Source organism: Babylonia areolata, chromosome 5 (assembly GCF_041734735.1).
Source record: "Babylonia areolata isolate BAREFJ2019XMU chromosome 5, ASM4173473v1, whole genome shotgun sequence".
Lineage (NCBI taxonomy): Eukaryota > Metazoa > Mollusca > Gastropoda > Neogastropoda > Buccinidae > Babylonia > Babylonia areolata.
The window spans coordinates 14,309,778-14,337,277 of NC_134880.1; the positions used below are offsets into that span (position 1 = coordinate 14,309,778).

Below are 27,500 nucleotides of genomic sequence, written 5' to 3' on the forward strand. Positions count from 1 at the left end.
TGTGTGTGTGTGTGTGTGTGTGTGTGTGTGTGTGTTGTATGTGTGTGCGCCTGCGTGCGTGCGTACGTGCGTGCGTGTGTGTGTGTGTGTGTGCGTAGTGTGTGTGTGTGTGCGTGTGCGTGCGCGTGCGTGCGTGTGTGTGTGTGTGTGAGAGAGAGAGAGAGAGAGCCTCTGTGTGTGTGTGTGTGTGTGTGTGTGTGTGTGTGTGTATGTGTGAGAGAGCCTCTCTCTGTGTGTGTGTGTGTGTGTGTGTGTGTGTGTGTGTGTGTGTGTGTGTGTTGTATGTGTGTGCGCGTGCGTGCGTGCGTGAGCGAGCCTCTGTGTGTGTGTGTGTGTGTGTGTGTGTGTGTGTGTGTTGTATGTGTGTGCGCGTGCGTGCGTGCGTGAGCGAGCCTCTGTGTGTGTGTGTGTGTGTGTGTGTGTGTGTGTGTGAAGAAAACAGAACGCGATCAGTCTGACAGCAGACGGACAGGCCTCAAGCAAGGAATGATCTACAGCCTCCTTCTCCTGTCATCAGCCGGCAGTATGAGGGTCGTCAGAGATCTTCGCGAGTGGCACGCAGCACGGCCAAGAACTTCTCTTCACCATGTTATAGTTGACACACGAGTAGTCGCCCCTGACCTCCAACACCTCGATTTACGATATGCGGTCGTCTTCTTCTTGTTCTAGTTCTTCTTGTTCTTGTTCTTCTTGTTCTTCTTCTTATTTTTTTCCTGCGTGCAGTTTTATTTGTTTTTCCTATCGAAGTGGATTTTTCGACAGAATTTTGCCAGGAACAACCCGTTTGCTGCCGTGGGTTCTTTTACGTGCGCTAAGTGCATGCTGCACACGGGACCTCGGTTTATCGTCTCATCCGAATGACTAGCGTCCAGACCACCACTCAAGGTCTAGTGGAGGGGGAGAAAATATCGGCGGCTGAACCGTGACTTGAAATAGCGCGCTCAGATTCTCTCGCTTCCTAGGCGGACGCATTACCTCTAGTCCATCACTCCACTGTTTCAAAGAGAATAACTATTCTGCAGATAATTTTTGGAAAGTTACTTCTGACGAGGTTCTTATGGTTGAACTTTCACAGGCATTTTTCATAGCCCTATTTCTACATTCCTTTAATGTACTTCAGAATTGTGTTAATGGCTTCTGATTATTATTATTATTATCATTATTGCATTGTTATTGTTAAATGTAATTGCTTGTTAGTTATGCATTTTGTGGTAGTTTTCTACCTTTTCTGTTTTCCTCTTCCCTTCCCCCGAAGACGCTTCGAACACAGATCACTGGTGAACACTGGATGAGAAGTTCAACGCATGACCGTCTTGCCACTTTTCAGGGCTGACAAAAAAATCCAATGGCATTTCGCACATGTGTACACACATACAAATACCTTGGTGTCTGTGGTTTTGGTGGTGGTGTTGTTTTTTGTTGTTGTTGTTGTTGTTGTTGTTTTTGCCTTTGTGATATTTATACACGCATTCGCACGACTGCACACGCGAGTACACACAGAGAGACACACAGACACCGACACCGACACCGACACACACACACACACACACACACACACACACACACACACACACACAGAGGGGTTTTTTATTGCTATTTCATTTCATTTTATTCTAGCTTATATTCATTGTGTGCATTTTGTACCTCATAAACGTCAGACACATATTTATCGTTTGTATATGATGTACTGTGTACTGTGTATATGATGTTCATGTCTTGTTGTTCTGTCGAAATCACTGCTTGTATCGTGACCTTTTCAAATAAAAAAAACCTGTTCAAACAAAGTGTTTCCTGAACTCTCTCTCTTCTCTCTCTCACTCTTTCTCTCTTTCTCTTTCTCCCTCTCACTCTCTTTGTCTGTCTGTCTCTCTCTGTCCGTCTGTCTGTCTCTCTTTCTCTTTCACTCTCTCTCTCACTCTCTGTATCTCTCTCTTTGTCTCTGTCTGTCTGTCTGTCTGTCTGTCTCTGTCTCTCTCTCTCTCTCTCTCTATATATATATATATATATGTGTGTGTATATATATATATATATATATATATATATATATATATATATATATATGTCTGTCTGATACTATCCTTGTTTCTGACAGCAGGGCGAAATCAATGCCTCATAAGAAAACAAGTTCTACAGCCGAGCAAATGGTTCGTACACTCTTCGTCAACCATGCCTGCAAATGTCCAGACATCGCGGGTTACATCACTAAGTATATTTTACCATGTATCTTTCATGGTTTCAGTTTTACACGGTAAAACACAATGAGGTTCGTGGCGTCGTGGTAGAAACCCCAGCAATCAGTGACCAACACAGACTTCTGAAAGGAAAAAAAAAATCAGACAACTCACGCAAACACACACACACACACACACATACGCACACATACGCACACAGAGATAGACACACACACACACACACACACACACACACACACACACACACACACACACACACAGGTCCACTGTGTATGTGTGTGTGTGTGTGTGTGTGGTTGCGTGCGTGCTTGCTTGCACTGTGACTGTGTGTTTGTGCGTGTGTGTGTGTGTGTGTGTGTGTGTGTGTGTGTGTGTGTCTGTGTGTGTGTGTGTTTTTGTGTGTGTGTGCGTGCGTGCTTGCACTGTGTGTGTGTGTGAATGTGTTTGCGTTCGTGTTTGCGTGCTTGCACTGTGTGTGTGTGTGAATGTGTTTGCGTGCGTGTTTGCGTGCGTGCGTGCGTGCGCGCGCGCGCGCGCGTGTGTGTGTGTGTGTGTGAAACCTAACAACCATTTCGAGAGAAGCACTGTCACACTGACACGCGCACAGCTAGCTTGGTTCATCATCTTGCTCACCCAGCTAGGTGCAAATCGTCAGTCAGTACGTCACAAGCCCTGCCCGCTCGCCTCGTCTCTTCGCGCTTTGAACGAGAGGGAGAAAGTAACGAGAAAGCTTGCGGTGACACATTTGAGCCCTCAGCTGTGTCTGGTGCGTTCACTGTGATTGATTTCACCTGACCAGGTTTCTGTCAACACAGTCATAAGGTATGAGTTTCAGTTTGAGTTTCAGTAGCTCAAGGAGGCGTCACTGCGTTCGGACAAATCCATATACGCTACACCACATCTGCCAAGCAGATGCCTGACCAGCAGTGTAACCCAACGCGCTTAGTCAGGCCTTGAGGAAAAAAAAAGGTGAATAAATAATAGATAAGCTTACACAAATAAATAAATAAATAATAAATATAATGTAAAAAAGAAAGAAAAAAAAAAAAAAAGGGAGTATAAGGTATGAAAGATTCGATAAACAGAGACACGAAGGCAAACGAATAAAGTACGTGAGAAGAAGAAGAAGAAGAAGAAGAAGAAGAAGAAGAAGAAAGAAAGAAAGAAAAGAAGAAGAAGAAGAAGAACGAAGAAGAAGAAAGAAAGAAGAAGAAGAAGAAAGAAAGAAAAAGAAGAAGAACGAAGAAGAAGTTGTTTTGAACTCAAGTTAATGTCAAAGGAAAGGTGTGCTTATATGCATTAAAACATTTTGAACTAAAGTCAATGTCAAAGGAAATGTGTGCTTTTATGCATTAAAACTATCCGAGAATACGAGAAGATGTAATATAGAATTTTTTTTTAAAGCAGATATATGTAATAATAAAATAGAAAAAAAAGACAACAAATAAACAAACCAGTGCGTTTATATAGTTTGGAATAAAACAGGAAGACCGAAAGAAAATCAACAACACACACAGCAGAGAGAGAAAAAGAAGAAAGAAAAGAACACACACACACACACACACACACACACACACACACAGACACACACACAGACACACACACACACACACACACACACACACACACACACACACACACACACACACACACACAGAAGAAATATAATAAGAAAAAAAAAGCCGTAGAAAAGCAAGGAAAAATGGAAGAATAAGGCTGATAAAAATAACATCTTAAATCTGACCACACACACACACACACACACACACACACACACACAATTCTCTACGCCCCAGGCCGCTGCTGGTAGCTGGAGACAAAAGAGCTGTTGATAAGGTTTGGAGCATGTTCTCAAGGCTCTTGTTCTTATCAAAACCTCTTCAACCCCACCCAACCCCCCCCCCCCCCCCCCACCCCCCGCTGTTCCCCCCCCCCCCCCGCTGCCCCCCTCCCACTCCCCCCCCTTCCCTTTCAAGGTGAGATACATAGGTTTCCGACTGCTGTCTTGTGCACAATGGCCCCGCTACGCACTTAGAACCAAACAGACTTCAGTGGTGTCTTTCGCCTGTTTCAGACCTGTGTTTGTGTGTGGGTGTGAACTGTCAAATTAATGCGTTGGACGTTTCAGCCTTTTTCGTTGTGAGATCTCTAAATCATTAAGTGGTGGTTTTTGTTTTTACTGTCTCGGCGGAAGAGAACGTTTATTATTATCAATTATTTGTGTGTGTTTGTGCATAGGTTTATTTACATTTTCTGTAACTGTTTGTTTCTTTTCTTCTTCTTTAAAAAAAAAAATCCGATGGAATGCGGTTGACCTGAAAAAAAAAAAAAAAATCTCGGCCTACATGTTTACAATCATCTCCACTGGTGTACGTAACATCAATTTAACTGTGATCCCACAGCTGAGTTTGTAATGGTCCACAAGATGACAGCCGCTGTACCCGGTAAATTTACTCTGAACATCTCTATCTGAGTTTGATTCTGATTCTGATTCATTTCGAATGTAATTTGTTTACCCTTATGATTTGTGGTACCATATCTGGATCTCATATATATGTTTTGTTTCAATCTTAATATATTTGCAAAGGTGAAAAGGCAATAAAACTATGAAAAAAATTTAAATCTTAATTTTGCGATGTTTGAACATTCGATTACTTTTGCTGTGTAGGGTGTTAAAAACGATCGACTGATACCACGTTTGGGTCCAGAAACACACCATGGGCTTAAAGAAACATCTTCGTATCCCCTATCCGCTGGTGCGAGAAATGCTGGCAGAATTAATCGGTACTTTTATCCTTGTGGTGAGTAAGCTTTCTTTTTGTTTTGTTTTGTGCTTTGGTTATACTGCCTTTTGTTGTTTCTGTTGTTTCTTCGTCGTTGTCGTGTACCTTACCTTTCAGTGTGTTTGTTTCATTATTGGTTTGTTTTTCGAACAACGTTTGCACGAATTTTTTTTTTCTTCGAATTGCGTGTATAATCAAGACTCACTCACAATTGCTTGTTTTTATTTATGCATGTCTTCATTGATGTATTACCTCCCCATCCAATCTTTCATTTCTCTCTCTCTTTTTTCCTTCACTATCTCTCTCTCTCTCTCTCTCTCTCTCTCTCTCTCTCTCTCTCTCTCTCTCTCTCCTTCGTTCTCCTTCTCTCTCTAAATGGTCCTCATGTTAAAAGTACACAAAACATGTCACCACCATAAATCAGTGACCTTGTTCAACGGGCATCAGAGCGTTACGATTCAGATACTTATATTCTGCCACGTGTGCGCATCGATTTGTACAAATCTAGCTTTGCATTTTTTGGACCGCCTGCTTGGAACTTTCTTCCTTCGTTCATTAAGACGTGCGATTCATTACGTTCCTTCAAATCAAACATACGAGAACTTCTGCTCCACAAACAATAGGCCCACAAAGCTTGTTTAAAAAAAAAAATTAATAACCAGCTAAAAAAGACAAAAATCATGCTTTTTCCGTGAAGTTTGTATCCATACCTACATGCAGTGAATTTATTTTATTTCTACCTTTGTGCTTTAATGTTTTTACTTGTTCGCCTGTAAATTGGATGTTAATACCTGTAACATCTGCATCAGCAAATTAATCACTTTTGTATATATTATGTGCAATGGTAAAGTTGTGCTTCTCTGTTTTCTTTATGTCCGCTATATGTTTCTCACTTCGGTCATGTCTCTGTATGTGCATAAGTATATATATATATATATATATATATGTGTGTGTGTGTGTGTGTGTGTGTGTGTGTTTGTGTGTATGTGTGTGTGTGTGTGTGTGTGTGTGTGTGTGTTGGGTGGTGAGAGTGTGTGCATGTGTATTGATATGAATGTATGAATGCGTTCGTTTTATTACTTTTTACGATGTTAATGATGATGGTGGTGATCATTCTTCGTTGTAGTAGCAGTGGATGTAGCAGTGTTAACAAAATTATTATTTTTGTGTCGTTATCGTTAATGTTGTTATTGTTATTGTTGTCACAAGGACAGATTGGAAGACTGGGCGATGCCTAAAATCTTTATCCTTGAGTAATAAAGTTTTTTGAATCTTTGAATCTTTTCCTTTGCTATCTCTGTCTGTCTGTCTCTTTCCTTTTGTGGTTGCATATGTTGTGTTTGTATGCTTGTGTAATTTGCGCTTGGATGATCGTGCACTTTGTTTTTGTGTGAATGTGTACATTATGCTTGTGTGCTTGGTGCTTGGATGCTTGTGTACTTTGTGCTTGAGTGCTTGTGTGCTTTGTGCGTGAATGCTTGTGTGCTCTGTGCTTGAATGCTTGTGTGCTTGGTGCGTGGATGCTTATGTGTTTGGTGCTTGGATGCTTGTGTACTTTGTGCTTGAATGCTTGTGTATTTTATGCTTGAATGCTTGTGTACTTTGTGCTTGGATGCTTGTGTACTTTGTGCTTGGATGCTTGTGTATTTTCTACTTGAATGCTTGTGTACTTTGTGCTTGAATGTTTGTGTACTTTGTGCTTGAGTGCTTTGTGCTTGGATGTGTGTGTACTTTGTGCTTGAATGCTTGTGTACTTTTTGATTGAGTGCTTGTGTGCTTTGTGCTTGGATGTTTGTGTACTGGTGCTTGAATGCTTGTGTGCTTTGTGCTTGTATGCTTGTGTACTTGGTGCTTTAATGCTTGTGTACTGGTGCTTGAATGCTTGTGTGCTTTGTGCTTGTATGCTTGTGTACTTGGTGCTTTAATGCTTGTGTACTTTGTGTTTGGATGCTTGTGTGCTTTGTGCTTGGATGTTTATGTACTTGGTGCTTGAATGCTTGTGTACTTTGTGCTTGAATGCTTGTTTGCTTTGTGCTTGAATGCTTGTGTACTTTGTGCTTGAATGCTTGTGTGCTTTGTACTTGGATGCTTGTGTACTTTGTGCTTGTATTCGTGTCCACATTGTGCTTGGATGATTGTGTACACCGTGTTTGTGTGCTTGTATTTTATGTTTCTATCATTGTGTACATTGTGCTTGTATGCTTGTGTACTCTGTGCTTTTATGATGGTGTACTTTGTGCTGGCATACCTGAGTACGTTGTTCCTGTATGCTTGTGTACCTTTTGCTGCATGGTTGTGTAAGTTATGCTTGAATGATTGTGTGTGCATTGTGCTTGTATGCATGCGAATTGGTGCACTTTGTGCTTGTATGATTATGTGCTTTGTACTTCGATGCATATGTCCTTGTATTCGTGTCTACCTTGTATTCGAATCATTGTGTACTCGATATGCTTGTATGCTTGTCTACTTTATGTTTGATTGTATACTTTGTGCTTGAAAGTTTGTGTACTTTGTGCTTGTATAACTGTGTACATTTTTGCTTGTATGATTGTGTACATTGTGTTTTTGTGATGATGTGTGTAAAAGCTGAACTTGTGCATCTGAGAAAAAAAAAGTTGTGTTTATGCCCCATTCCGGCCCTGTTGTGAAACAGCCCCTTGACATATATAGGAGTACTGGTTCATCAAATGCATTTGTCCGTCACAGTGGAACAGACACACAGGTCATGTAAAAAAGCGCGCATGACCTAAAGATTGAGAAAGGTAGATATTTAAATATTCCACAAGAAGACAGATTGTGCAACAAGTGTAACATCCTGGAAGACGAAATCCATCTTCTTGATCATTGTATTAAACATAAAACCTTAAGGCAACAATTTTTAAAGGATGTTCAAAATTCGAATAACACAGGACATATTCCCAGTCAGGTGATGCTAACAGATGATGAATATATACAAACAAGATTGGGAAAATTTGTTTATGAATGCTGCTGCATTTTACTGCATTAACTGATTGATTAATTGTGTGTTTTTTCATTCGTTCATTCATTTACCATTGCACTTGTGTCTTATAAACCTTACGATTTCATGACAATAAAATCTAAAAATCTATTCACAGACAGAGACAGAGAAAGTGGAAATAAAACGAAAGGAAGGGAAACGAAAATTTACTTTTCCATGGTATTGGGAGAAGTGAAGTAATAAGAAATTATTTCCAACCCAGCCCTGGATTCCACAATCAAGAAGGAAACGGTTACGAAGATTAAAAAAAAAAGAAAGAAAGAGAAAATGGAGATGGATATATAGATAGATAGATAGATACATAGATAGATAGACAGATAGATAGATAGAGAGAGAGAGAGAGAGAGAGAGAGAGAGAGAGAGAGACAGACAGAGACAGAGAATGAGACATAGGGAGGGAGAAAGGGAGGGGGGGGGGAGAGAGGAGGTGCAGAGAGACGGGGTGGGGAGAGAGGGAAAGAGAGACAGACAGACAGAGACGGACAGACAGAGAGCGAGAGAGGTGGAGAGAGAGGGAAAGATGGGGGAAAAGGGAGAGGGGAGGTTGAGATGAGAGAGAGAGAGAAAGATGAGAGAGAGAGAGAAAGATAGACAGAGAGAGAGACAGAGAGAGAGAGAGAGAGAGAGAGAGAGAGAGAGAGAGAGAGGAACATTCTTTTCTCACCAAGGAAATAAAATCCTGACATGAAACTTGATGAGTACAGAGAATGAGTGATCATTGACAGATCAGGTAGTCTCCTCCAAAATACCACCCGGACAGAACATTGATAGCTTTGAACCTGCGCTCTACTGCTGTCGCTGTCTCTTCTTTGTTCGTGTGTGTGTGTGTGTGTGTGTGTGTGTGTGTGTGTGTGTGTGTGTGCGTGCGTGCGTGCGTACGGGTGTGTGTGTGTGTGTGTGTGTGTGTGTGTATTGCGTGTGTGTGTGTGTGTATGTGTGTGTGTGTGGGTGTATGTGTGTGTATGTGTGTGTGTGTTTGTGTGTGTGTATGTGTGTGTATCTGTGTATGTGTGTGTGTGCGTGCGTACGTGTGTGTGTGTGTGTGTTTGTGTGTGTGTATTGCGTGTGTGTGTGTGTGTGTATGTGTGTGTGTTTGGGTGTATGTGTGTATGTGTGTGTGTGTGTGTGTGTGTGTGTGTATGTGTGTGTATCTGTGTATGTGTGTGTGTGCGTGCGTACGTGTGTGAGTGTGTGTGTGTGTTTGTGTGTGTATGTGTGTGTGTATGTGTGTGTGTGCGTGCTTGCGTACGGGTGTATGTGTGTGTGTGTGTGTGTGTACGTACGTGCATGTATGTGTATTAATAATTTTTTTTTTTTAAACAAGAACGTCGCACGCAAATGAACATATCTATCTATCTGTCTATCTGTCTATCTATCTTTCTTTCTTTCTATCTATCTTTCTATATTTCCTTATTTCTTTTTTTTTAAATTTTTAATATTCATCGTTTTTCTTATCACTTTTTGAAAAAAAAACAAATATCTGTTCATCTAATTTTCTTTATATCTTTCCTCTTGATTTGTTCAAAAGAACTTTGTGAAGTTACTTAGAAACATCGAAAGGGTTTATTTTAATTTATTATCATTTTCTTCTTTTTTTTTGGAAGGGGAGGGGGAGGGGGGGCTGTGGGGGTGTGGGGGGTGGGGGGGCTGGAGAGGGGGGGTCGTCTGTTTTCTAAATTCACAAATCACCACGCCAGGCAATATTCACGTTGGTGTCCTTTGGCGTGTGACCTTGTCTCATGGACAGGACAACGTGCTCTGGTGTTCTTCTGGAGGCCGAGGTAATGGAGACTGGGGGGAGGGGGGGAGGAAGTGTGTGTGTGTGTGTGTGTGTGTGTGTGTGTGTGTGTTGTCCAATGCTGACAATATCCCACCTTTCTTTCCCATGGGGATTCTTTTCCCACCACACCACAAGGCGCTGACGAGACAGAGAGAGAGAGAGAGAGAGAGAGAGAGTTTCGAACAAGTTCAACCCAGTCATTAATTATCGTTCTGCTGGCAGGCTGTCTTGTCTCTGCCTCTGTCTGGCCTTGTCTGTCTGTCTGTCTGTCTATCTGTCTATCTCTGTCTCTGTCTCTCTGTCTATCTCTCTCTCTCCTTACATCTCCCCCTTTCTACATCATTGTTTCACCCTTTTTCTCTCTCATTCTCTCTCCATTTCTTTATTTCCTCTTTCTTTCTGTCTCTCTCTTTCCTTTTATCTCACCACTCTCTCTCTCTCTCTTTTTATTTCTCTATCTATCTCGGGCTCTCTTTCTTTCTACCTCTCCCTTCGTTTCTTTCACCTTGTCTCTTTCTCTACCTCTCTTTCTCTCTTTCTGTATTCCCCCCACCCCCACCCCACCCCCGCCTCACTCTCGATCTGTCTCTCTCCTCCACCTCTACACCTCTGACACAGAACAAGACAAGCCATACAGCAAACGTAATGTAGTTGTTGGTTGTAACCAACTCTTTAATTTCTTCCTCCAAAGTTAACTCACTCAGTACGGCCAGTCCTCTCTTCTCCTCTACACAGACCCATCAGATGTCCAGTGGGTGTCTCAATGACCCAACCTTTAGCTTCCGTCGTCAGAATAGTGATATTCTTTGTCAACATTCACCTCTTCAGAATAAGAGCCTTCCGCTTGCAATATTTTGATGATGGTAATTGGGGTGAAACGCTGTTAACGTCGTCTCTTTCGCCGTTCGTATGGAGAGAGTTAAATCACTTTGTGGTGTTTTGTTGAGGTTTATGTAAAATATAGATCACATCAGATGACAATTAGCTCTCCTTCTGTCAACCACATATTCTGCAACAAGTATGTGCTGTGACAATTCCTCTTGCCGTTTTTTTTTAGGAACCGATAATCTGTATTTGTATTTCTTTTTATCACAACAGATTTCTCTGTGTGAAATTCGGTCTGCTCTCCCCAGCGACGGCGCATCACTCTAATACAGCGCCACCCATTTTTTTGTATTTCTTTCCTGCGTGCAGTTTTATTTGTTTTTTCCTATCTAAGTGGATTTTTTCTACAGAATTTTGCCAGGAACAACCCTTTTTTTGCTTGAGTTCTTTTACGTGTGCTAAGTACATCTGCACACGGGACCTCGGTTTATCGTATCATCCGAATGACATGAACTCAAAAGCTCGGGAACGTTGTACAAAGATTTAAAGAAGAAAAGCATTTTACGTCTTTTCGGGAGTGGAGGATGCGGTAACACAACATACACATTGAGTAACAACTCCAGTCCAACATTATCAAGCGAAACAAGCATAAAAACAGACCAAAACGGTTTTTAAAAAAAATTACCAACAAAAACCAGACTAGCATATTGGCGTGTATGTTCGGACCAGTTACACACACTACCCCCAAGTTTGACTGATGTAATTAAATTGTGCAGCAAAAAATGTTTTCGAAAAAAAAAAGAACACTGATGAATATTATTGTCAGGGCCTAATTATTCGGTACCAGTCAGTCTTTTTCGAGTAGCATTTATCTTTCGGACAATTCAAAACATAGTGAAATCCATCGTTACATTTCGTTCCTCGAGAATTCTGGTTTCTCTGTCTTCATCTTCTCTTCTGCTGCCAATTTCTATCTGCATGAACTGTGTGCACGTGTTTCTCGGATAGGAGAAATGACTAAGGCCAGACACTACAGTCAAATAAAGACTTTTTTTTTCCTCTCCGACCATATATCTCTTTTTTTTGTCTACTAGGTGTATCATTGCTTGTGGATCATAAAAAAAAGTATTCTTAGATTTCTGTGAATACCCGCTGCTATGGAAACAAATGAAAATGGCCGCCAAACAATGTATCAAAGAAATCGGGTTTGTGGTCCATGTGGTGCATGCAGACACTTTTTGTTATGTGGACTTGATACACAATGACATTATCTTCATTTTCACTTGAGATTGTGTTGATTCTTCAATTATTGTACTTTTTATGAATTTTTAAAATTTTGTGTATTCCGAAATCCTCAAAATTTACAATGGGTAAAAAGATTGGAACTGCTATGAATTAAAACCCAGAGAATATTTTCATACATGCTCGTGACAAAACTTCAATAACATGTCATAAAACAATCATGCAGAGTCTCATAGTTGTAGGTTTACTCATCATTGAGCAAGTCCAAGGTATGTTGTCAAGGCCAGAAACTTGACGACTTGCGTCGAAATTGAACAAAAGATTATTAATAAACACTTTCGTGATTCAGCAAGCAATCTTTATTGGCAATTTTTTCATTGTTAAAGACATCTTTACAGTGGAAAAAAACTTATGCATATGATAGAAGAGATGTTCAAGAGTCAAAATCCATCAAAAACCCAAATCATGAAAAATCATCATTTTGGTCTCTGTTGCACTGCCGTGCCCCCCCTTATAAAAAGCCGTTCTGTCTTTGGCTATGCACCGGTGGTAGGTTTCCGGATATCTATTCTCACCTCTGTTCTTCGCCGTTGATTAATCGGAGTATCATACCATGGCCTAACGACAGATGTGGACGGTAAGGATTTCAGCCATTTGACCTGGTGTCTAGCTGGCATCACTACTTTTCCAGTGTATATCCCACGTGTCACACGTGGTCATGTTAATGATATGGAGTTGGCTTTTTTTTTTTTTTTTTTTTTTTTTTTTACCGTGGGCTGCAACTCCCACGGTGTTATCCAGATGTACAGTGGACTTTTTTTCTCACGTGGATGAAAAGTTTTTTTTTTTTTTTTTTTTCCACTAAAAACTCCCCTTTTCGGAGGGTACATTATAAATGGAATGCGTTTTAGCACCCGACGAGCGATCTGGCCAGTAAAGGGGGTACAGGAAATAATTGAGTAGGTAATTATATAAATGAATAAATAATAGATGAAAAAAGTAAACAACAATAACCGATAAATGAATGAATGAATCAATCAATCAATAACATTCAAATAAATCAATCTGAAAGGAAAAGAAGGGAGGGAGGGGAAGAAAAAAAGAGAACGATAGGAGAATAAGGACTGTGGTGAGTGTGTGTGTGTGTGAGTGTATGTGTATGCGTGTGTGTGTGTGCGCGCGCATGTGTGTGTGTATGCATGCATGCATGTGTGTGTGTGTGTGTGTGTGTGTGTAGCAATAAAGCCGTTTATCCAACTGTCAATCACAGCCAGGTAGAGGTACCTTGCTGCCTTGGGTTCTTTGACAGGATCAACATTACACTCCACGCGATCTGAACACAGGGGACTCACGCTTCCAAGGCGTGCTTCCCACCGGGCAGCCACTGGGCCAAGTACGCAAGATAGGTGAGGAGGGGGAGAGGGAAGGGGGGGTGGGAGAGGGGGGAGTGGGGTGCATGGGGGGGTGGGGGAACGGGTGCGGTGGGGGAGGACTGCGGAGAAGCAGGTGGTGATCCATTACTGCCTGCTACTGATATCTTGACCCGACCACGGGCTCTGGTGACCAGCGTGGGTGGCGTTATCAAAGTGGTCACCTTGGTTATCTTTCAGCTTTTGTCCGCTCTGTCACACACCTTCACCACACCACCCCCCACACCCCCCACCCCCCTCCAACCCACCCGTCCCTCTTTATCACCCCAATAACGTCTGGACAGTCCGGTTTTTAACCTCCACACACAGGCGTACACTCAAAACACACAACACACACACACACACACACACACACACACACAGGAACACGCGCGCGCAAACGAACGGACATGATTCACCTACACACATATAAGCGCATGCACAGGCACGTACGCCGTCTGATATCACAAAAGGGTGAAAAGACGTTAAACTTAAACAAACTAAAGAAAGACACTAAAAGGAAGAAAAAAATCTACAAGAAGAGATAAAGAAACAGGCATGTACACATACACTTATACACACAAATGTGTGTGTGTGTGTGTATATATATATATATATATATATATATATATATATATATATATATATATATATATATATATGTGTGTGTGTGTGTGTGTGTGTGTGTGTGTGTGTGTGTGTGTGTGTGTGAGAGAGAGAGAGAGAGAGAGAGAGAGAGAGAGAGAGAGAACTCCGAACTTAAAACTCAAAACTTTTTTTTATTCAAGGATTAAGATTTGGGCATGATCCATTCTTCCAACCTGTCCTTGCTACATCAGAGAGAGAGAGAGAGAGAGAGAGAGAGAGAGACAGACAGACAGACAGACAGACAGACAGACAGACAGACAGACAGAGAGAGACAGAAGAGACAGAGACAGAGATTCAGATGATTTATTCACTCAACGACGCAGCCCCATATGAACAAGGGGCGATAACAGATTTTGCAAATGTCACTATAACTCTTAGCGTCTGCACTACTGCATCTTAGCAACTTAAAGAAATTAAGACAATACCGTCTCTCTAAACTTCAACTGTGACCTTTCAGACATCATAGTGACGACTGTAACCTTTCAGACATCATAGTGACGACTGTGACCTTTCAGACATCATAGTGACGACTGTGACCTCTCAGACATCATAGTGACGACTGTGACCTTTCAGACATCATAGTGACGACTGTGACCTTTCAGACATCATAGTGACGACTGTGACCTCTCAGACATCATAGTGACGACTGTAACCTTTCAGACATCATAGTGACGACTGTGACCTTTCAGACATCATAGTGACGACTGTGACCTCTCAGACAACACGGTGACGACTGTCTCAGACGACACGGTGACGACTGTGACCTCTCAGACATCATAGTGACGACTGTGACCTTTCAGACAACACGGTGACGACTGTGACCTCTCAGACAACACGGTGACGACTGTGACCTCTCAGACGACACGGTGACGACTGTGACCTCTCAGACATCATAGTGACGACTGTGACCTCTCAGACAACACAGTGACGACTGTGACCTCTCAGACATCACAGTGACGACTGTGACCTCTCAGACAACATAGTGACGACTGTGACCTCTCAGACAACACAGTGACGACTGTGACCTTCAGATTGAAGGCGTGTCTGGTTCAGGACGAAGCGATGATCCAGACAATGAAAGGAGAGACAGCGTTTGTGGAAAACAGATGAAGGGAAAAGCATGGCTCTGCCCCTCCGACGATCACCTCGTTACAGACAACCCCAAGGCTGGATGACATTTTGGGGGCTACATCCTGTCACAAAAAGAGAGCGCAGGCTTTGGGGTGACAGGATGGGCAATGACTGAAGGAAATTGGCGTTCCTTAAACAGCTGGTGACACAGACAGAATAATCATCTAAAAAACCCAATTTAAACAGACTGGTGTCGTGTTTTCAGGTTGTACATTTCATAGTTCATATTGGTCTTGGGAAAATACTTTTCGTGCCTGTGATTCATTTGTAATATGTAAGAAAAACAACAACAACAACAACACATTGAATAATCTTAAACAGAACAATGTCGTGTGTTTAGGTTGTACATTTCGTAGTTCGTTGGTCTTTGGAAGAAATACTTTTCCTGCAAGAAAGAAGAACACACTTTTTGATGATAGCATAAATTTTCATTCCTATTTTATGAATCAAATGTATCAAACATGAGTCTGGTGCGTTTGTAAATGATGAGATATCAATTCATTAGTCAGGGGAGGGTTATAACAGGGTGAAATGCTTGCAATATTGAAGCTTCTTTGTGGCATATGCATGTGCAAACTATTGTTCATGGAAAATGGTTTGTTTTTTTTCTAATAGTTTTGTTACGTTTTTAGAAATATTTTTCAGTGAGTTCCTAAGCTTTCATTGTAATACCAGTTGTATTTTTGTCAGTTCCGAGTTGTCGAGAAAGATAGGAAAGATATTGTTTGTATCAACCAGAAAGGAGATAGTAGCATTTAAAGCCACAAATACAGAAGTATTGTTCATGGAAAATGGTTGTGCTGAGTCTCATCAGTTTAGCCAATCAAGCTTTTTTTCAGTTTCGTTATTATTTTGTTTCAAAGTGAGTTCCTAAGCTTTCCTTGTAATACGAGTTGTGTTTCTGTCAGTTCCGAGGTGTCGAGAAAGGTCGAAAAGACATGGTTTCTATCAACCGGATAGGAGACTGAAGCATTCAAAGTTAATTTTTAGCCTCCCTTCCTACTCTTTATATTTCCCATTCTCTTGTTCTTTAACCCCTCCTTTTCCCCTATGTGCCAACAATCGATGAATACAGGACATTTGACCAAACCCTGTATTATGGTCTGCTGCCTGTGGTGAGGTGAAGGACCCTCCAATCGATTACACACACACACACACACACACACACACACACACAATACGCACGCACGCACACGCACGCACGCACGCACGCACACACACACACACACATTCAGAGAAAGAGAGAGAGAGAGAGAGAGAGAGAGAGAGAGCTGACACTGACATATTATTTTATTGTCCAGTGAACATTAGCGCCCTGTTAACGAGGGGGGCAATAATGTCATTCAGCGAAATTACAAACGAAACGCGGTACACATAGACATCTCGTACACCAGCGCAAACACTCAAGCATACCCATCAGACAGACAGACAGACAGACAGACAGACAGACACACACACACACACACACACACACACACACACACACACACACACACACACACACACACACACACACACATACAAGCGCGCGCGCGCTCACAAATGATGGGATGATTGGAACATCTGAAGATTAATCAGTGCTCTGTCAATTTTTTTTAAAGGTACATTGCTTCTGCGATGTATTTAGCTACGTCTCTCTCTCTCTCTCTCTCTCTCTCTCTCTCTCTCTCTCTCTCTCTCTCTCTCTCTCCTACACACACGCACACGCACACGCACACAAAGACACATACACACCAACACCCACACACTCACTCACACACACACACACATACACACACATACACAAACACACACACACACACGCACGCACACACACACACACACGCACGCAGACACACACGCACGCACGCACGCACGCACACTCATACACACACACACACACACACACACACACGCACGCACGCACGCACACACACACTCACACACAAACACACATGATCCCCGTCGTCCCCCACCCACCCCTACACATATTGCTGTTTTTCGTAATGTTTGACATCCACCCCCTCCATCATGTTCAAGAGATAATCTGTAGAGCACCCTTTTTTTCTTTTTTTTTTAGCTCTAAACAATCGAAGATGCATGAAAGTGTTTCTTTTTCTTTCTTTAAAAAAAAAAAAAAATATTACAACAGATTTCTCTACCCAGGGAGAGCGCCACCCATTTTTTTGGTATTCTTAACTGCGAGCAGTCTTATTTGTTTTTCCTACCAAAGTGGATTTATCGACAAAATTTTGCCAGGAACAACCCTTTTGTTGCCGTGAGTTCTTTTACGTGCGCTAAGTGCATGCTGCACACGAGACCTCGGTTTATCGTCTCATCCGAATGACTAGTGTCCAGATCACCATTCAAGGTCTAGTGGAGGGGGAGAAAATATCGGCGGTTGAGCCGTGATTCGAACCAGCGCGCTCATATTCTTTCGCTTCCTAGGCGGACGCGTTACCTCTAGGCCATCACTCTGGGAGTTGTCTGAAAGCTGACATGCGCTGGTAAATGAGCACACCACCAATGCGATGCGTCCAGCACAGACGATTCGCATGATTTAAAGTATCATTTAATTAAATACAGGATTGCAAATTGCTTCAGGCGCAGACGCTCTCGTGTCTTCATCTCGTAATCAGTTCTATTTCTCCTTCTCCAGTAGAGTGGCTTCTCTGCCGTACATTTCTTAGGCGCGGAAATGATACCTCGTTGCATGATTGAAAGTTTGAACATGATCGTTTGATGAATAGTGTGCTAATAGCCTTGTCAGCACGTCTTTTCTGTCTATCTGTCTATTTGTCTGTCTCACACACACACATTCACATACAGACACACAGACACAGACAAAGACAGACACACGCACAGCGACACACACACACACACACACACACACACACACACACACACACGCATGGACGCATGCATGCTGGCACGCATATGTATGTGTGCATGCATGTATGTTTGTATGTATGTACGTGCATATGTATATATGTATGTATCTGCGTATTTTTGTGTCGATGTATGTATATTCGTATATATGAATGTATGTATATATGTATGTATGCATATATATATCTATGTGTCTGAATATTTATGGATGTACGAGCAGACACACCCACGCAAAAATTCCTTTTGCTACAGTTGAAAGAAACGCTATTTTTTCAGAGCAAATATTTACAAATCTGAACGAATTAAAGGTCAATATACTCGTATATGATATAAAATAATTGTGCCACTTTCAAACGAGAGACAAAAGTAGGCTCGGCACTTAGGAATGTGGTGTTCTGAATAGCACGCGTCGCTACTGAAACACACCTGTCACAGAAAAGTTTCAAGGGGTGTATGAATTAGCCTGCTTCATTTGCTTTGCTTGTTGAGAGGTACTAGAAACGTAACAGCATCAATCCTCACTCATCCCCTAAACAATTATTTTGATTTTTTTTTTTTAAGATGAAAATGCACGCAAAGAAGAAAAAAGTAAATAAACAAACAAAACAAAAAAGTGCGATCTTGTGATTACATTTTCTTCCCCGGTAAGTGTCGTTTTTACTTAATAACCCTAGAAGAAGAAGAAAAAAAAGATGAAAATGCACGCAAAGAAGAAAAAAGTAAACAAGCAAACAAAAAAGTGTGATCTTTGTGATTACATTTTCTTCCCCGGTAAGTGTTGTTTTTACCTAATAACCCTAGAAGAAGAAGAAGAAAAGACTCCTTATGCCCGAAAAGCTCAAAAGAATTTTAATTACGTGCTTCTTCGTTAAATTGTGATGGTCGTCAAGTGTGTATTTTTAATATATCAAAGGTTGTGACAGGTACTACCCCCCCCCCCCTGCCCCTCCCTTCCAACCCCCCCCCCCCCCCGCCCCTCCCTTCCAACCCCCCCCCCCTCTCTCTCTCTCTCTGACACACATCATTTTGTAAACCTCACCAACTCTTTCTTATTTCTCCTTCTCTTCACATATTATGCACCATTTCGAAAGAAAGAAAATGTTTGCGCGTATTTGTACGTTCCTTCATACAGTTTATTCTATCATTTATAACGAGTATGAGACATTGACATGATTTTTTTTTTTTCAATAGTTTGTTAAATCTTTCTCTTGTCCTTTTTTCTCTAGTTGTTTCCTTTCTAGGGACAGATAAATAAAAGAAGAAGAAGAAGAAGGAGAAAAAAACAAAACACCCCACATTTTGCGTATTCAATTGCATTCAGAAATGAAATTCAACCATTTGTTTGAACATTCTGTCTGTCTCACAATTGACACACAGACAGACAGACAGACAGACAGACAGACACACACACACACACACACACACACACACACACACACATATATATATATATATATATACACTCATCTTCGGAGGACTCTCTCTCTCTCTCTGTCAATGGTATCTATTCACACGAATAAAACGTGAACTGGGTGTTAAGTTCAGTCTTTGGTCTTTCTTTCTATCTCTCTCTCTCTTTGTCTGTTTCTCTCTGTTTCTGTCTGTCTGTCTGTCTGTCAGTCTGTCTCTCTCTCCCTCTCTCTCTCTCTCTAACGTGGTGATAGCCTTCAGATGGCTTTAGTGGTCGGCTCTGAACACCATAATATGATTTGATTTGATTCGATTCGATTCGATTTGATCTCTCTCTCTCTCTCTCTCTCTCTCTCTCTCTCTCTCTCTCTGTCCGTCTGTCTGTATTGACCTCAACCCCCCTCCCACCTGAACTACCAGCCTTACTCCTGCCCCACGCCCTTTCCACTTATCGGTCTCATCCACTCCAGAAACTGAGAACAGGTCAAAGGACTGATCACGTGGTGAATTAGGGACTAACACTTGCAGCATACAGTGGCGCAGATGCGTTCTGTGTGTGTGTGTGTGTGTGTGTGTGTGTGTGTGTGTGTGTGACAACCCACAATACAAATGTTCGTGATACTGTATTTGGTATTGGTATTAGTATTTCTCTTTTTTTTTTTATCACAACAGATTTCTCTGTGTGAAATTCGGGCTGCTCTCCCCAGGGAGAGCGCGTCGCTACACTTGGAGCGCCACCCATTTTTTTTTTTCCTGCTTGCAGTTTTATTTGTTTTTTCTATCGAAGTGAATTTTTCTACAGAATGCTAGGGACAACCCTTTTGTTGCCGTAGGTTCTTTTACGTGCGCGCTAAGTGCATGCTGCACATGGGACCTCGGTTTATCGTCTCATCAGAATGACTAGCGTCCAGACCACCGCTCAGAGTCTAGTGGAGGGGGAGAAAATATTGGCGACTGTACCGTGATTCGAACCAGTGCGCTCAGATTCTCTCGCTTCATAGGCGGACGCGTTACCTCTTGGCCATCACTCCACTTCATTTTTGAAAAAAAATAGAAAAGAAGAAGAAAAAGAAAACCAAACAAAAAAACCCAGAAGTAAAGACTTTGAAATGAAAAGAATACATACCTACAAGCTTACTCCAGTTGGAAGCACATCTGTCGGTCAAAGGTGCTGACGTTCGACACACACATTACGTGATAGTTCTGTATGTTTATTATTGGTTGATCGATTGAGTGATTGATTGATGAATTGATTATCTATCTATCTGTCTGTCTATCTATCTATCTATCTATCTATCTATCTATCTGTCTGTCTGTCTGTCTGTCTGTCTATTGTGATTATCTTTTTTTTTTCTTTTTCTTTTTAACTTTCTATTCATTTATTTATCGATTGTTTGTTTTTTTTCGGTTGACATAAAGTTTGAGTCCTCAGTCATTATCAGTCATGTTCTGATATAGATCTCTGATATAGCAGCGTGGGCGTGTGTGCACAGTGGACACACAGGCCTTGCCACTCAGTTTGTGGACATGGCGTCCCTGCTTGACCACTCTTCTTCTTCTTCGTTCGAGGGCTGCAGTTCCCACGTTCATTCGTATGTACACGAGTGGGCTTTTACCTGCATGACCATTTTTACCCCGCCACGCAGGCAGCCATACTCCGTTTTCGGGGGTGTGCATACTGGGTATGTTCTTGTTTCCATAACCCACCGTACTCTGTCAGGATCTTTAACGTGCGTATTTAATCTTCTGCGTGCGTATACACATGAAAAAGGTTCAGGCCTGGGAGATCGAAAAAAAAATCTCCACCCTTTACCCACCAGGCGCCGTCACCGAATTTGGAACCCAGGACCCTCAGATTGAAAGTCCAACGCTTTAACCGCTCGGCTATTGCGCCCGTCAGTTTGAGAGATACAGCGTGCCTGCTGGACCAGTTTTCAAACACCTCTTTCTCTCTCTCTCTCTCTTAAAAGGAATTAGGTGCGAACAGATCACCTCTGTTCCTCTCTCCATTGGCCACACCACTCTCCGTCCCTATGTCATCCGTCCCGTCCCCCCTCCCCCCAATCCCCCACATCCCTCACCATAGAGAACGAACGAACGAACGAACGAACTTTTTATTTCAAGAGGGTAAGGGAATCAGCACGATTTCTTAAGAGAGAGAGAGAGAGAGAGAGAGGGGGGGGGGGGGGGCGGAGGGAGGGAGAGAGAGAGCCACAGGGACAGAGACAGAGAAACAGAGAAAGAGCTAAAGAGAGACAGAGATAGATATGGGCCCAAATCGTCAAGTTGTTTATTTTATTTTATTTTTTTTTAAATTATTTCTTCCCTCCTTTTTATCCCCTTTCTTTCTTTCTTTCTTTCTTTCGTGTTCGTTTTTTTCTTCATTTTTTTTTCTTTTTCATTTTTCTGCCCACTTGTGCGCTATAAGTGTTACACCACCACACCACTCAGTCCCCTATAAACAGACACTCGGCACGATTCGTCCTTGGTGGACGACAGAAAGAGACACACACACACACACACACACACACACACACACACACACACACACACACACACACACACACACACACACACACACACACACACACACACACAGAGATAGAGACAGACATAGAGAAACTTCTAGAAAGACAGGGCATAGATTTTTTTTTTAAGACAGGTATCGCGAGGTGATCGCCCTATACTCCATGTCTCTCTTCCCCCCCCCCCTTTCTCTCCCTCTCTCTGTCTCTCTCTTTCTGTCTCTGTCTCTGTCTCTCTCTCTCTCTCTCTCTCTCTCTCTCTCTCTCTCTCTCTCAAAGGTACTTGCTTATCATTGATACCTTTTGCTTTGGAGTTGCTTTGACAGAGCTCTGAATCGCGTCCTTCCAATAAACAACTGTCTACATAAATTTTTTTTAAAATTTTTTTTAAAAAATCTTTATTTTCTTATATCATTTTTCTTTTACATGTGGACAAATATGCAACACAAACATCCCCCCCCCCTCCCCTATTTATTTTCTAGTTATTCATTAATTTTGGTTTGCGTAGGCTTGTGGCACGAGTACGATTAAACCATCTGAGTCTCATCTCACCCCTCTCTTTCCTCTGTCTGTCTGTCTCTGTTCCTCTCTCTGTCTGTCTGTGTCTCTCTGTCTCTCTGTCTCTCTCTCTCTCTCTCTCTCTCTGTCTCTGTTTCTCTCTGTCTTCCTTTATATATATGTCTCTCTGTATCTCTGTTTGTCTCTGTCTGTCTCTGTTTATCTCTCTGTCTCTCTGTCTTTCTTTCTCTCCATCTCTTCATCTCTCTCTGTGTATCTATCTCTCTCTGTCTCTGTCTGTCTGTCTCTTCTTTTCACTTCCTGCTATCCCTGTCTGTCTGTCTGTCTCCACGCCCCACCTGTACATTTTATTGATATAATCATTTTCTGGTTATTTCCCTGTCCGCAATCAGTATCTATGTTCCCGAAAGTCTCTAATGTCCATGTATCTCTTTCTTTCTCTTCGTCTGTCTGTCTCTGAATTTGTGTCTCTTTCTCCCCCTCCCCCTCCCCCTCCCGCACTCTCTCCCAACGCCCATCCCCCTTTTCTCGTCCTCCTCCACCCACTCCCCACCTCCCCCCTCCCCCCCCCTCCCCCCGCACCCCTTCCCCCCCCCCCCCCCCTCCGCAAAATCCCTGCCCATCCACCACCCCTCATCCTCGACTACACTCATTTTCATTCCAGTCTTCGTCTTTACTTTTAGTTCTTTTTTCCTTTTTGAAAGCTTATGTAAATTCACGGTTAGTGTAGATTTCGTTTTCTGTTATTATATGTATCAACTTTGATTCATCTTTTTTTTTTTGTTTTAAGATTTTTTTCTTTCTTTAGAAAAAAAAAAACCAAACCTGCTTCTTCCCTTTATGGGCGAGGGCAGTAATGAAAAAAAAAAAAAAAAAAAAAAAAAAGAGAAAGAAAAAAAAAAGAAAGAAAAAACCCCACGCTCGTAACTGAAGATGTTTGTCTTGTCTTGTCTCTCCTTCAAAGAACACTGTCTGTCGTGTCGGTTTTTTATTTTTTATTTTTTAATTTTTTAATTTTTAATTTTTTTTTTTTTTTTTTTTTTTACCTTTTCGGTACGGATACCACTTGTTAACTTCTTCTGAGTCTCTTCTGAGTCTCCTCCGCCTCCTCCTCCTCCTCCTCCTCCTCCTCCTTCTCCACAGACTCTCTCTTGTCTGACAGTGATGTATGGAAATATGTAAATTGGGCGACCAAGGACCCCATGTACCTGGCTGTGCCTGTGCAAAGGAAACACTTTCAAGTGCTTGGCCTTATGGTTTGTACAGCCGCGAGGGAGGAAAGAGGGCGAAGAAAAGAAAGAAAGAAAGAAAGAAGAAAGAAAGAAAGAAAGAAAGAAAGAAAGAAAGAAAGAAAATTAAAGAAAATATGAATAAAAGAATTACGAATGGAAGGAAGGAAGGAAGGAAGGAAGGCATGAAGAAGGAAATCAGGGAAGGAAAGAAGGAAGGAAGAAAAAGGACAGAACATACGAAAAAAAGAATTACGGATGGAAGGAAGGAAGGAAGAATGAACGGAAGGAAAGAAGGAAGAGATGAAGAAGGAATCAGGGAAGGAAAGAAGGAAAGAAGGAAGAAAAAGAAGGAAAGAAAAAAAGAATTACGGATGGAAGGAAGGAGGGAAGAAAGAACGGAAGGAAGAGATGAAGAAGGAAATCAGGGAAGGAAAGAAGAAAGGAAGAAAAAGGACAGAAAATACGAAAAAAAGAATTACGGATGGAAGGAAGGAAGGAAGAGATGAAGAAGGAAATCAGGGAAGGAAAGAAGGAAGGAAGAAATGTATCAAGAAAGAAAAGAAAAGATAGGAATGAAGGAAACAAGAAAGGAATGAGTGAAGGGAAGGAGGAATGAAGGAATGTAAGAAGGAAGAAAGGAAGAAATGAAGGAAGAAAGAGGGGAAGGAAAGAAGGGGGAAAGAAGGAAAGAAGGAAAGAGAGACAGACAGCGAATGAACGATTAAAGTTTCAACAGAATGATCCACAGCATTCTACCTATGCTATCTCTCCGTGTCTGTCTCTGTCTGTCTGTCTGTCTGTTTGTCTGTCTGCCTGCCTGCCTGCCTGTCTGTCTGTCTGTCTGCCTACCTGTCTGCCTGCCTGCCTGTCTGTCTGTCTGTCTGTCTGTCTCAAGCTAATGACAAAGTGCCAAAGTGTCGCTGATCTCTTATTAGTTTATTTTGTTGCAATTCTGTTTTTCCTTTCTGTTTCATTTTATCTATTTTTGCACCATTTTTTGTTCTGATTAGTACCTACTACGTTACTGGAGCTTTACCGCTTCTGGCATTAAACATTTCAGTGTTCAGTGTTCGCTCTCTCTCTCTCTTTCTCTCTTTCTTTCTCTTTCTCTGTCTATGTCAATCTACCTATTTATCTGTTGTATCATATCACTGTTTTTTGTAAAAAAAAAACAGATTTCTCTGAGTGAAATTCGGGCTGCCCTCCCCAGGGAGAGCGCGTCGCTACAATGAAAGCGCAAACCATACTTGTGTGTGTCTTTTTCTGCCTGCAGTTTTATTGGTTTTCCTATCACAGTGGATGATTCTACAGAATTTTGCCAGGGACAACCGTTTCCTTGCCGCGGGTTCTTTTACGTGCGCTACGTGCAAGCTGCACACGGTACCTCGGTTTATCGTCTCATCCGAGTGACTAGCGTCCAGACCAAGACTTGAGGTGTAGTGGAGGGGGAGAAAATAATGGCGACTGTGGGATTCGAACCACTGCGCTTAGATTCTCTCGCTTCCTAGGCGGACGCTTTACCACTAGGCCATCACTCTACCTATCCCACTATCTATCTATCCCACTGTCTATCTCACTATCTATCCCACTATCTATCTATCTATTCCACTATCTATCTCACTATCTATCTATCTATCCCACTATCTATCTCACTATCTATCCCACTATCTATCTATCTATCTATCCCACTATCTATCCCACTATCTATCTATCCCACTATCTATCCCACTATCTATCTATCCCACTATCTATCTCACTATCTATCCCACTATCTATCTATCCCACTATCTATCTATCTATCTATCTATCTCACTATCTATCCCACTATCTATCTATCTATCCCACTATCTATCTATCTCACTATCTATCCCACTAGCTATCTATCTATCTATCCCACTATCTATCTCACTATCTATCCCACTATCTATCTATCCCACTATCTATCTATCTATCTATCTATCCCACTATCTATCTCACTATCTATCTATCTATCCCACTATCTATCTATCTATCCCACTATCTACCCCACTATCTATCCCACTATCTACCCCACTATCTATCTATCTATCCCACTATCTATCTCACTATCTATCTATCTATCCCACTATCTATCTCACTATCTATCTATCTATCCCACTATCTATCTACCCCACTATCTATCCCACTATCTACCCCACTATCTATCCCACTATCACACTATCTACCCCACTACCTATCCCACTATCACACTATCTACCCCACTACCTATCCCACTATCACACTATCTACCCCACTACCTATCCCACTATCACACTATCTACCCCACTACCTATCTATCTATCCCACTATCTATCTATCTATCTACCCCACTATCTATCCCACTATCTACCCCACTATCTATCCCACTATCACACTATCTACCCCACTATCACACTATCTACCCCACTACCTATCCCACTATCACACTATCTACCCCACTATCTATCCCACTATCTATCCCACTATCACACTATCTACCCCACTACCTATCCCACTATCTACCCCACTATCTATCCCACTATCACACTATCTACCCCACTACCTATCCCACTATCACACTATCTACCCCACTACCTATCCCACTATCACACTATCTACCCCACTATCTATCCCACTATCTATCCCACTATCACACTATCTACCCCACTACCTATCCCACTATCACACTATCTACCCCACTACCTATCCCACTATCACACTATCTACCCCACTATCTATCCCACTATCTATCCCACTATCACACTATCTACCCCACTATCTATCTGTCCCACTATCTATCTATCCCACTATCTATTCCACTATCTATCTATCTATCTATCTATCTATCTATCTATCTCTCTATCTGTTAGTCAGTCAGCCGGTCAGTCAGTCTGTCTGTCTGTGCATCCATCACTGGGCACACAACAACCACGTGCCTCAGCAGGTAAGAGCCGTTCTACTTTCAGGTCATCACTTCTTTCTTCGTTCTCTGTTATCTACTCTTTGTTCTGTTCTCTCTTTCGTTATCGCTTCCCTCTTCTTGGTTTCACATACCATCTTTCTGATGACGATGACAGACACGACTGCGATGATGATGTTAATGATGGTATAGCAGTTGTGATAATCACGGTGGTGATTAAGACTATGATGATGACGAACGTCGATCCAAACATAATAATGATGATGATGATGATGATGATGATGACAGTGACGACCTGAATAATACTGGGTACAACGAATACGATAGTGACAATATTGATGACGGTTGTGGTTGTCGTCTTGGTGGTTGTGGTGATGATTATGATGTTGATAATGATGTTGACAACGACGACGACGATGGTGTTGACGACGATGGAGATTTTTGTTTGTGCTCAGTTGCAAGTAAATCCACGGATCATATGCTTTCTTTCTTTCTTTCTTTCTTTTCTTCCTTTCCATCTGTTCACAACTGTCCTTCTTCTTTTCTTTGGCCCTTCTTAACCCTTTCACTGCCAAGCTCGCATTTATGCACAGGCCTGGTAGAGGACCCATGTCACTGAAAGGTGACCATTCATTGGTCTGTTATGCATGAACCTACTGCTCTTAATGTTCGGTGGTAGGATAGACCATATTTTCTATACATCGCAGGGGGGGAATCCTCAGCTATTCTTCGCCACTGTCCTTTCTGTGTTTATACCACAAGGGAATTTTGTACTCTAAATTGACTGGCGGTGAAAGGGTTAAGGGCGAGGGCTCTACGTAGAAAAAAGAAAAGTTCATTGCTCATCCATAACCCCCTTAATTTTTTATTATTTATTTTTTTTAAAGCGTCTATTTTAACTTGGCTTTCTGTTGCTAACGAATACACTGATTGCAGACCTTCGCAGTGGGGTCAGCAGCTCAGCTGGTGCTGGGAGAGAGGGAGCACAGCAGCCCTCTGA

General features: G+C 41.9%; 1 protein-coding gene across 2 annotated transcripts in view; it reads left to right on the forward strand.

The window, feature by feature from the left end:
* The first annotated feature begins 2,879 nt into the window (after nt 1–2,879).
* LOC143282382 (aquaporin-9-like) overlaps nt 2,880–27,500 on the forward strand; it is a 38,713-nt gene continuing 14,092 nt past the window's right edge. The window contains exons 1-3 of one of the 2 annotated variants that reach the window (XM_076588001.1): nt 2,880–3,014; nt 4,861–4,993; nt 27,437–27,500. The exon at nt 27,437–27,500 is cut by the window's right edge and continues 63 nt beyond it. In XM_076588001.1, coding sequence (XP_076444116.1) covers nt 4,910–4,993; nt 27,437–27,500 — 148 coding nt within the window. In that variant the 5' untranslated portion in view covers nt 2,880–3,014; nt 4,861–4,909. Of the gene's footprint in view, nt 3,015–4,520; nt 4,637–4,860; nt 4,994–27,436 lie in introns of those variants that run through there. The other variant, XM_076588002.1, reaches the window with a different exon arrangement.